Source organism: Paralichthys olivaceus, chromosome 15 (genome assembly GCF_024713975.1).
Source record: "Paralichthys olivaceus isolate ysfri-2021 chromosome 15, ASM2471397v2, whole genome shotgun sequence".
Classification (NCBI taxonomy): Eukaryota; Metazoa; Chordata; class Actinopteri; order Pleuronectiformes; family Paralichthyidae; genus Paralichthys; species Paralichthys olivaceus.
The window spans coordinates 920,570-933,168 of record NC_091107.1 but is presented as its reverse complement, the minus strand read 5'-3'; the positions used below and the strand labels follow the sequence as shown (position 1 = coordinate 933,168).

At 45.2% G+C, this 12,599-nt stretch overlaps 1 protein-coding gene across 1 annotated transcript; it reads right to left on the bottom strand.

The window, feature by feature from the left end:
- Positions 1-544: 544 nt before the first annotated feature.
- Positions 545-11,079, bottom strand: LOC109642268 (protein sprouty homolog 3). The gene is made up of 2 exons (XM_020106971.2): positions 10,939-11,079; positions 545-1,697 (listed from the first exon to the last, which is right to left on the bottom strand). Exon 2 carries the CDS (start codon positions 1,603-1,605, stop codon positions 685-687), a length of 921 nt encoding a protein of 306 aa, XP_019962530.1. The 5' UTR covers positions 1,606-1,697; positions 10,939-11,079; the 3' UTR covers positions 545-684.
- Between the last annotated feature and the right edge of the window lie 1,520 nt (positions 11,080-12,599).

The window sequence follows — 12,599 nt, the reverse complement described above, 5'->3', positions numbered from 1 at the left end:
GACTGTTGTTGCAGACTGTCTTTGTTCCCACTTCACACCTCGGTGCTTTGCTCAGAGTCCCAGTCAGATATTCTCTGCAGCTCCACGTTGGTGTCTCCATTCACCGGACTTCAGCCCTGGTGGAGTCATCTGAATGTCAGTGTCTCCGTCTCTAACGCTTGTTCCCATTCAAGAGGACAGAAACTGTCGGCACAGACCATGCACACCACCACCAGCAGGTCTTCATCCTGACTTGTTGCCTCACCTGTCTCTGTGTGCCGTCTTGCAAAGGGTGAGAAGGACAGAGGTGCAACAATAAATAAATAGAAGACGTTGGGATTACACCACAGAATGCAGAGAGGGGTGATTTCTGTCTTGAAGCCCTGGTTCAGGTCGACGGGCAGTGCAGCAAAGCACGACAGCTTCCTCCTTCAGGGTGAGTTTTTCTTTTTAGGCTTGAAGTCTCCATTATGAACAGGCACAGTAAAGCTTTGGTCCCTCCTGAGGTGGAGAATAAGTAAATTCAAGGTACATTAGGTGAACAACACTTCACGGTTGATTGGTTAGTTGGCTTGTCATATCTAGGTAGGTAGGTCACAATGGCATTGTCGTCACAATGTCAGCTGTGGCACTGTTGATTGGCGACAGCGTTGCTTTGGCCACGGCTGAGGAGAAGTGGATTTACCTGGTCCCCATCCGAGCCTGTCATAACGGCTTCTCCAGTGCTTTGCTGCGGAGCGAGGGGTGACCAGAGTTGGGGTTAGAGGCAGAAATCTTGCGGCACACAGTGTTGGTGTTGCTGCACCTGCAGCCGGGGCGGGTGGACCGGTCGTGGGCACACTGGCACATGGCAAGGCACAGCCTGGCGGGGGGATAGCAGCAGAGGCAGGGAAGGCAGAGCGCCATCAGCCCCATTGTGCCCCAGCGGGCACAGGCATGGGCTGGAGTACAGGAGCAGGGGCGGTCAGCACAGTTATCCTCATCATCCTGGGCGGAGCAGTGATAGAACAAGCCTTTAACGCAACATAAGCAGGTGCCGTACTCCACGGCACTCTCAGCAGAGCACAGACAGCGCTGACCACAAGCCCAACAGGAAGGCAGGCGGCGGGGGGCGCAGCACTCTTGGCACTTGCAGCGACCACACCGCTCGCAGATGAACTGATGAAGGCCGAGCTCGGCCTCGTCCTCCGTTAGGCCTTTACCAAAGGAAGCATCAGGTTTGAGTTCTCCTTTAGGTTGAGAACGGACCACTGAACCTAACCCAGAGTGAGAAGGTGTCAAACCTGCCAGTAGCCGCTGGTCCGACGTGGCACTGGTCCGAGAAATGGAAGAGCTTATGGTACTGGAGCGACTCAGGTGGGACAGGTGAGCATGCTGCTGCTGACTTTGGCTGCGGGGCAGGGCAGAGTGGAAGGAGTGCTGGGGGTGGTGCGTGTATACTCCATGAGGGTAACGGTCATCATGGGCATAAAAAAATCCGGTCTGGGATGCCGGTTCCAGCGCCACGGGCCTCTCCACATAGTCATTGTTGGCCCGGATGGCGCGTATCTGGTCGAGCGACAGCACCGGCACCTGCTGGAGGTCGAGCCCGTCCAGCTCCATCCTGAAGGAATGAGCAGGGTCCATCCTGGTGAGCCTGAGCCGGGCCGGGTGGCACCAGTGCTGCAGGCCGGGGCTGGGGCACGATGCTCCCAACACTCACGGCACATCAGATAAACCTGCAAACACAGTGGAAGGGATTGACAGTCGTCAGTGATGATGATGATTCAATTCATAAAGTTCACACATTATTTTCAGTGTTATTTTCTATAGTGGGGGGGGGGGGGGCAGCTGAAACCAGGTGATTTGGACAGAGGCTGAAAAGAGGAGCTGCAGCAATGGACAGATGTTTTTTGAACCTTTTCAAGACATAACACTCTTTAAAATGATTAATATGTAAAATAATTATATAGAACTCGAACACACTCGACAACATGAAACACAGGAAAGCAGGAAGTGATTCCAGCGAATGTTTGTCACTTCAGAGTTTCAGATAATTCCTTCAAACGTTATTTTGACATATATAATTATTCATCATGGGTCATTGAGGTATCGTTGCTTTCCATTCCACAGTAGCCTACATGTCCCTCTCCCAATATCTGAGCAGCGCTTCATCAAAGATTTGGCAGCGCAGCTTCTGCACAACCATAAACCATGTCATCGTGACAGTGAGGTTCTCCGCTGCTAACGCTATTATTAGCCTGCCAGAGCCGGAGAGATACGACCATGAGATCCACACTGTAATTTAGCATCTGTTGAACGCAGCTGCAGCCGCCACAGAGGAAACCCACCTGCAGACAGTGTGACAGCACATCCAGTCAGAGACACTGTGGAGGAGTCGTGTTGTTTGCAGGTTTGATTCCGAAACATTTTATTTATGAATCAACAGACACGTCTTCAATTTACCTGCCAGGTTTTTTTTAAAGCTGCTCGAGTAGATGATTCGTTCTCGTTCACAAAAGTCTGTTTTTTTTTGGTTTTTTTAGGAAAAACCAGCAGATAAATATAAAGTAGGCGACACAGAGTTTTGGTTTGTGGCTTCGGCCACAGCTAAAGACTGAAGCGAGTGCAGAGATGTTTTACAAGTAGTTTCTTCTGTGGCCATGCACCAATATCTGCTTTTAAAAAGTTATAAATCAACTGTTTTTTTCTTCGGAACCACTTTCCACCAAGTGTTGAGCTGTTGAAGTATTTTGAGCAATACTACTGAACCTTTGACGGAAAAACTCACAGACACAGTATTTAAAAACCTGAGGGCCGGAAACAAGAGTATCTGCATGGTTGTGCTGCTGTGGGGGATGTGATGAAGATGAGATTTTGACCGTTGCCTTTTTTTCCTCCTCTATACGTCGTCTTCTAAGATGTTTATTCATTTTTAGGAAACTTAATCACTGACAGCAATGAGTTAGATAGCATTTAGTGTGAGATGTGAACTCACTGCAACGCTGGGTAGGACTGCCACTAAATGATTAAGAGGTTTAATACAAAGTTCAGTAAATACGAGAGGAAAAAACTTCATTAAATAAAAAATCCAAATCAAGTGGAAAATGCAGCTGATTGGATTTTCAGCTTTTTGAGGCTTCAGTGAAAAAACTCAACTCTGAGGAAAAAACAAATGATTGCTTGATGTTTGTTTCCTCATTGGTAGAAAAACATGTTCTGTGCACGATGAACACAGTATTCAACGTGCACAAATACTGTACACACACACACACACACACACACACACACAAAGACGCTGTAGTCTTGCCAAGTGGCCAAGGGGGAGAGATCTCTGGCTCACTTCTCACATGGGGCCGGTCTTCTCAGAGTAATGAGGCCAAATAGAAATGCATTTAAAGCCGCTCAGATCATGAGATTAGATAAAGGAGCAAAGTAAAGGAGCTCAGTGAGTCTGACTTCACGTCCATGTGACTCATTTCAAAAACACTGTGAATGCACCAGAACGGTCAACATCCAAACTGAACTTCCAGAACAGAAACCCTCGTTTTCAGTGTAACGAAACATCGATGTGACTCTGACCCTTTCACGAGGAACATGTCGTTAATAAGGTGCTTCCACTAAAGCACATCACGCAGTGTCCTAACCTCCCTCAGTCCGCAGCTCGCCCGTCTTCAGGTTTGAGAACTTTTGAAACTGACATTAGAATCAATCCCATGCAGCAATGAAGTTAGGAGTTCACCATTATGAATTTCTTTGAGGAGAGACCGTCCCTCAGTCTGTGCCAATAACTCCAGATGTTGCGTTCCCCCCCCCCCCCCCCCCCCCCCCCCTCTATCAAGGCAACGTTTTAAATCCAACCTTCGAGTGCAGCTGCTCCCAGGGACCTGTTCAGACACTGGTTGGTCAAAGAGCTCAGAAGCTGAGGGACGATTCACAAATCAACAACGAGATGATTGGTCGATCCGACAGGAAACCAGATCTACGTTATATCTAAATGTGTAAATATTCATGCAAACCTCAGTCGTAAGTTCAATCAGTTCACTCTTGTTATTGCTGATAATTGCTCAGGTTATACAAGTTATTGATCTGGAACGTTGTTTTGTTTTGGAATGAACGAATAAAGATGAACCTGAGAACCGTTCATGAGACGCAGTGACTCAGCAGAAAATTAAAACAGAAACTCCGACTCCATCAACAGACGACCCGAAAGAACTAGATGAGCCGGTTTTCTACACAAACAGAAAATATCACTTTGCATTATCGCCCTGTTACGTACAACAGGTCATTTAAATACAGACAAGTGGGCTGTGGAAAATGCAGAGCACATGCAATGAGAGAGGAGGATGGTGGGGGGGGGGGGGGGGGGGGGGGGATGAAACCCAAGAATGGCAACCAATCACTGGGGGGGGGGGGGGGCGGTTAGCAAGCAGGACGCTGAAGAAAGAGCAAAATAAAGGAAACTATATAAATATAAACTCTTTGTCCTCCAGAGACCTTTAGAAGAATCTGCAGCAGCCTGAGCGTGAAGTTACCCCCCCCCCCCCCCGCTCCTTCCAGCCATCAGCAGCAGATAAGGAGCTGCAGGTTGGTTGGATGAGGATGCATTTTCAAATTAGTCCAGACGAGAGAGGAGAAGTCCTGGTGACTAATCTCATCAGGGAGAGCGGTGGCCACGGCTCGCTCCTACTCTGCCGGCCTATCAGGCCATCTAATTGTTAAAAGGAAGAGGCCTGCCGTCCATTTTCATGACCTCATTTTTACTTACTGGTCGAGCAAACTACAGCCAGCCGCCCCCCCCACCGACGACTGTGACACAAATACTGCAAGTCACGTCAACAAAGTTCAGAGACAGCGGGAAAACAAAGCGAGGCGTCCGTTCAAAGTTAAAAACCAGAATCTGAATCCGTGCAAAACAAACCGGGGTTTATTATTTGTCAGTTAATTGATGAAGTGATCATCAGAAAATTAAATTACAACAATTTTAACACTTGTTAATCATCAGTTTTTACTTTTCTTGTCAGTAAAAATGTAAAAATAGATTATTGTCAATTGAATCTCTTTTAACTGAACCTTGATCGAGCAGAAATAAAGACGTCGCCTTTTTTATAGTGGCCGAGATAAACTGTGATTATCGGACAAGTCACAATAATCTAAAGTGGTTTTTATAGTTGCATCAGAGTCTTCCCTCATCACTGACGATGATATTTCAGGGGAAAGTTGACGCAGGTTTATGGCAAACACTGAACCGTCATGGCCGTCAGCACAGTGAGTGTTTTATTTAGTAGTTAATCCATCTGGCTCAGAGCAGAGAGGAGACGAGAGGCAGCCATCCTCCCTCCATCGTTCTGTTTCTCAAACTGGTGAAAACAGCATCACAATGTTTTCACCGCGCTCGAAAAAAACAGGAAACGAGGAGACTCGGGGGTCTTTGTTGTTTCTGTTCAGCCGCTAGAACGTCTTCGACGAGGAGCCGTGAGTGAAATGTAAAGACGGATGAGAGAGGAAGGAACTGAGAGAATAACAGTCAGAGAGAGCTGGTGTTTCAAGAGAGCATCAGAGGTAACCTGAGGATGGACCTCTGTGCTGGGGGAGTATCAGTAATGACTGAGCTCCTGCACACACACTCACACACACACACACACACACACACACACACACACACTCACACACACACACACACTCACACACACACACACACACACACACACACACACACACACACACACACACACACACACACACACTCACACACACACACACACACACACACACACACACACACACACTCACACAAACACACACACACACACACACACACACACACACACACACTCACACTCCTGCTCCATCACTCTTTTCTACAAAAACACTCTATTCACTTTGTCTGCTGCCCAATCAGCGCTCTCACTGAGCTGACGTGTTGCTCTGTCACTTTCTCCTAAATCTACAAAATGCAGTTTGAATCTCGTTGGATTCCAGAGACACTCGTCTGGTTTTCCTCTAACTTGCAGATAAGCTTTGACTCATTTGAGGTGGAGAACTTTAACTTCCTCTGGATTTCTCCAAACACTGTTGAGAAACAACCTGGAGCACGAATCAGCAGTGGAGCACAGACGTCAGAGCTGCATGTTAGTTAGAAACGGTACACACTGGAGGTATTTCCTCAACACTGAGAAAGAATGAGTTCTGCATCAGGGAGCAACTCATCAAATATTGGTGCAGATTTGGACGAGGAGGCCGATCCACGAGTTTTCCATCACTTTCTTTAACTTTGTGACTTTTTTTCCAGGAAATACTTTCAGTGATCTCGTGATGCAATCTTTAAAAATTAACATTTAAGAAACTGATATCGGTATCATTTGAAACTTAACGGCATCAGCTCAAAATTTTGCGTTGTCGCATTATTCCAAATGTTTTCAAACCAAAATAAATCCGCTCGTGGCGTCAGATTCCCGTGTGTCTGCCAGAGATGGTCAAAATTATATTTTTTATTCGAGTCACATTTTAAAAACAACGTCTTGGTGGTTTGAAACAACGAATTTTAACTGGATGAAGGAATTTAGTCGCTGGACGTTGTGGATTTGTGAAACTAATCTGTCAAAAATCTACATTTAGTTTTTAAATGTTCCTTGAACATGTTGAAAATGATCCGATGGCGTCAAACAGTGAACGTCACCTGATCATCGCAGTTAGTTTGTACAAATTGGGGGAAAGTTAGACGCCGAACGTTTATGGAAATTATGTTCATCATAGTTTTTTATAAGTTTGTAGTCAAAGAGCTTCACTGAATTAGAATCATTGAGGATGATTGTGACACAGGTTTCATTAGGTTTCATTAGTTTCTGTTATTTCCACGTCCGGTTAAATAAATCGATTTTAAAGTGAAGTTTAGTCTAAGAGAAGAAGAATCTGCTGGTTTGGTTAAAATCTCCTTGATTCAGAGAAACCTGTGAACTGTGCTGATCTCGACTCTCTGACTTCTGCTGATGGTCGATGGAGTTTAATGGACGGAGCGTCGCCGCGTCTCTCACTGATGACATCATGGTTTCGGGCTATTTTAAAACCGACTGCAGTGACCCTTCGCCTTGGAATGAGGAGGGGTTGCCCTCGCCGCTCCTCTTCTTTCCTGTCTTCCTCCCCTCCTCTCGTTTCTCCCCTCATCCTCTCACCTCCTCCCTTCATATCACCTTCACCACCTCCCTTCACTCTCTGCTTTCGCTGCCGTCCCGTCCTTCACTCCCCTAACTTTCCCATCCAGTCCCGTGTCGTATTTGTCCTTCCTCTCTATCTTCAGTTAGTCGTAACGAGGCTGTAGCTGGTGCCTCAGATGTCTGGACTTCACTGTGTCGACAGCTGTGGTTGTTTTAAAGTCAATGAAACGAGGCCAAGAACTCGTCCGTCTCCAGTTATCAAACTTAAGTTCTTACTTGTTGGAAGCTAATTTATCCGTTTATTGAAGATTTGATATTTAGGGACTGTAGCTTTTGTTGGTGTCAAACAAAAATCAAACCAAAGCATCACACAAGAATAAAAAAAAAAGATTTGTGTGTTTCATAAGACACATGAAGATCCTTCACATCCTTGACCAAATGTGCAACTTCCTGTAAACCACGTCTTGTTTCCAATCATCGGTCTGTCAGTGGTTTTATCTACAACCTAACTTTTTGCAAAAACCAAGAGTTTATAGTTTTTAATCAGTCGGTGTGAAATCTTCCATTGAATGTAATTTGGAGTTTTACAGAATCGAGAGTTGGTGAAACTGGAGTAATAGAAATCTGCACGAGTCCAACATTGTGGATCCAATCTCAAACAAACTCGTATCAGAAGAACAAGTTGGTTTGTTCCTAAATGACTCGTTCTTTAAAAAGAGTGTGGTTCTCCACCGTCTGATGCCGAGAGCAGTGAGTAATGGATTAATAGGTGTGACACGAAGACTCGTCACATTAAGCTCTTTAACAACCAACTCATGCAATCGATAAAATCAAGTCAAAGAAAAAGAGAATAAATCAGCTGCCGACAGCGTGAGCGTCAGGCACTAAGACCCAGGGGCCTCCCTCCTCATGCCCTCCGGGAGCACAGCAGGATTGAATGACAATAAACTGGATGAGATACCGGATGTGCCGAATCTGACCCCAACGGAAAGACTGAAATAGACACTGCAGACCAGCAAGTCCAGGCACGGGGGGGGGGGAGAACAGGGGGGAGGAGACGGGGGAGTGAATGAGTGAGGGATGGTGACACTAAAGATAATCCTCAATATGGAGGAGCCACATGAAGGGAGAGGTGAGGAAGATGGGAAACGAACTGTTTGGCAGCTTAAAGCAAAAACATTGATTCTTCTGAACGTTGAGTTTTATCCTGGTTCTCAAAGAACAAACGCACATTTGACTTTTAAACTCTTTATTTATTCATTCTGCATCTTCTTTTATTGTGACTTTGCTGACTGTCCTCAGTAAAAGCTGGTAAAGGATTGTTTTATTTTAAATAATCAGTCGCACGTGTTTAGTTGAGGTCTTAACTTTCTCCTTTTATTATTCGTACAATATCTGCTCATGAAGAACATATCGAACAAATTCAATGCTGAGCGATTAAAACTCTGGATTAAAGTCACAGAAAGATCGTTGGCCTGAGATGAACTAATTCAAATGTACTTATTTTAAAGTACAAACTGGTGTTTGTGTCAATAGATTTGTCAGGTTATTAATTTAGAGAATCATTTATTTCTAAAAATGTAATATTTGTATTAAGAACGAAAAACCAGCAGTTGCTGTTTTCTGGATTGCGTCTCGTCTGATCGGAGTCTGGCGGCAGCGTGATGTGAAGTCACTGAAACCTGAGACGAACATGGTTTTTCTTCTCCTTGTTCGTCAGGCGTCATTTGTCCGAGATTCATTTAGTTTTTATATTCAGCTCTTTGTGATTCTTCTGCTTAAAATCTCTCTTCCCATGTTTTCTGTAATATTGACGCTGTGAAGTTGTCGGTTTATCATGTTCAGAAAGATTTGAGTCTGGAGATGTCAACATGTGACCGATCCAAGCAAAGAGAGAGAAACAGAAACATGGCGTCTGGAAGCATTTTTACTTCTGTGAGACAGGAAACCAAAATGGGCGGAGCCGGGACAAGCCAATCAAACACTTCCTCACCCGTAGACTGTCGTAGTCAGTAGATTACTCGTATCAGAACGTGCGTGAGTCGCCTCCTCGCGGGTTCGAGACCTGGGTCTGTGGACCGAAGGCTCTTGGTTTCTTACTAACTCGTAAAATCTCCTCAGAAAGTTCTACCATTGTTGAAATGTCCTGCTCGTGTCTGATTGTCGTCTCTCTTGAACTGTCGGCTGCACTGCCCCCCCACGATGTGTTGCGGTACTGCTCCGTTTTGTCTGTTTTTCCGTCTGTATCTAACGTGAAGTGTAAAAACCCTCCAGCCTTCACGAGCTCTTAGAAAACAGCCTTTTGAATCATGAGATTATTGTTATTTATAATTCTCAGATTTTCTGTTTCACCAAAGATCTCCGCTAACAATACAGTGCAAGATGAGACATCTAGTGGCCTCTGGAGGAACTACAGTGAGAACTCTGCTTCGATTGATGCCATTTAACACTCGTGACTTCTTTTTGAGAATTTCTTCTGATGTCGATTTTGAATGAGTTGTGATAGGGGGCGCTGGTCAGCTGTAGAAACTGACCCGCACATGTGAAGAAGAGAATAAAAAGAAAACCCACTGATCTGTTTCTTCTACATTCAGGTGGAAGTTTACGCTGTTTCTTATTTTCGGAGTGTTTCCTCCCACGCTCCACAACTCTGTGGTTCTTCAGTGCATTAGTCAAAGCATTAGCTCCTCTCTCCATCTCCATTCATCCCCTCCCTCTCTCCATCCGTCCGTCATCCGCTCATCTTTCCTCCGCGGTCAGTCCCTCCCCCTGACGCCACCGCTCCTCACATCCCATTCACTTTCTTCCTCTCTCCCGTCAGTCCGTCCCATCATTTGCTCATCCGCCCGCCCCTCCAGTCCCACCCGGGTGGAGATGGGTATTGACATTCTGCATCCGACCTTGAGGACGATCAATCCCAACCCCACATGTCCCCATCTACACACACACACACACACATGAACACAAACATGAACACACATCCGAACAATGACTCATTAATCTCCTCTCCCTCCTCTCTTTCACTCATTAAGGTTAAAGTCGTGTAACTCTCTCTGTAAATAGGTAAAATCACAAAGTGCATGTTTGTGTGCGGACGATCGAACCATCAACACGACTGATTCACCTTCACTGCTGATTAAACAATAATTGGATCATTCCGTCCACCAACACGTCTGCAGACACACGTTCAGAGCTTCATCCATCCAGAGGCTCCAACACACAACCTGATATTTGTAGAAATCCCACAACAGCATGACGTGTATTCACGAAGTTACAAAAGGTAAAACATGAGGCCAGGTTCATCCGTCCTCCACCCAGGTCTCAAGACAGGAGATGGAAAACTGTGACAAGACGGGAAGATATCGAGTATTTGATGTTTTTAAATCCAATCCGATGGTCAAAAGATGTTTAGAAATCCTTTCCCACGTCTTAGTTTTAACTTGTGCACCTTTATGCACAGGATTCACGAGCGCTGTAGGTAACTGTGCACGTTCATACAAACAAAGTCTCTCTCAGCTTCATCTGATGAGAAATTCAGCATTTTGAAAAGCGACCGAGAGTTTAATGAAACATCGAGGCCTAAAAGACGATCGAAAAAAAAGATATTTTTACAAAACACAAATACTGAAGCAGGTTTATTATCACAGTGAGTTTGTTGTCTTGTTGTATTTCTTTTCAGATCCTGCAGCTTTACTGTGTTTGTGTAGTAAATCGTGTCGAGGGTAATTTCTTATGTCATCAGATGGAACTTTTTCTCTTCAAGGTCAAACAAATCATCAATAGTTCGTCAGCAGATCGGATGGCGACAGGATGAATTTATGCTTACCTCTGACTGGAGGGAGATCCATGCTGCGGCGGCTTGTCGGGATGTCCTTGGTGTGTGTGTGTGTGTGTGTGTGTGTGTGTGTGTGTGTATATAATATTCCTATAATATACCTACAATATCCTCTTAACGACTTATAACACGTCTGATTAATTCGTCTTGTTGTACTTTTGTGACTTTTGCAATCTGGATTTTAGATCCTACTTTGTGAAACTGCGTTTATTCTGCTGAAATACTGGATATTGACCCAGATCACAGGAGCAATGTGCTGCTGAGGGTGTGTGAGCGTCAGGACGGAGCAGGCAGGGAGGATGCTCTCTCGCAGCGTGACGCACCCTCCTCCTCCTCCTCCTCTTCCTCCTCCTTCTCCTCCTCTTCCCGGAGATCTTCCAGGAGCGCCCCGATCCCAGTGCGTCCTCCTCAGGTCAAAGAAAAAAAGAAAAGAAAAACTGAACAGTCCTTTTTTAAACGCGTCGCATCGAAGGGCTCCACACTCTCTGTCCAAGTTGTGGAGACATTCAGGCTGCAACAGATGCGTCTGATTTAGATCCTTCTGGCGTTCGGAGAATATCTTCTGAAAATGTCCTCAGTTGCAGGAGAGGGATGTGGAATTATCTTCACGCAGGAGAAGAAGCGAGGGATGTGAGACACTTGCAGCAGGGTGCAAAAAAAAAAAAAGACAGGAGGATGAAGAGGAAATCTGCAGCAGGAGGTTAAAGTTCCTCGGTCGGAGATTTAATGGAGAACTCTGCAAAAGATCTTCCTCTTTTTTTTCTCTCCTCCTCGTCCTGTTGTAGTTTCCTCTCCTCTTCCCGAGAGATGAATGACTGAGAGCTGGGTGCACTTTCTCACTCTCACTCTCTCTCTCTCTCTCCCTCACACACACCACTCACCCCTCCTCCTCTCTTCCTCTCTCTCTCTCACTCCTCTCCCTCTCATCCCTCCCTCTCCCATCATTGAAGTCTATTCAGTTCTGCTGTATGAACATGACGGAGCAGGAGCCTCCCTGTCGACTGTATCAGGCAACGTTACGTTCAAAAGTGATTTATCTTTATTTTATTTTCATCACACAAACACAAACCAGCACAATAGCAGGAAATCCAGTTCCAGTGAAGAAGAAATGTCCTTTATGCAAATGAGAGAAAATTAACAAGTACGTTTCTACAGGTTTAATCTGATTAAATCTGAAGCACAGTTTTCATTTTCTTTTGTCCGTTTACTTTCCATAAAGATGGACGATGCATCTCCTCTTCCTCCCGTTCTGCAAAATGAAGCCGTGATGTTTCAGATACAGTCGCTGCTGCTCATCTCGTCAATCATGACGTTTAACCACGTTTTAACATCATCAAATAATCTATTAAAACTAAACTTATTCGAACATCAGAGTTATGAGAACGACCTCAAATGACAGAAACCAACTTTTTAGTTCGGTCCGTGTCCCATCCGCTAACATGGAGGAGACAAAGTTTAAGACCTATACAGCAGCCACGAGAGATGTGGTCGGTTTACTCGAGGTGTAGTTGCTCCGTTGACTCTCGCAGTTTATTCCGTTATGGTCAAACTACAAACCTTGAGCTCATGTAGAGAAAAGGAGGGAGGGAGATTTTCATTCATCCTTTCATTCGTTCCATAAGGACGAGTGACATCACTAACATATTGCTGCA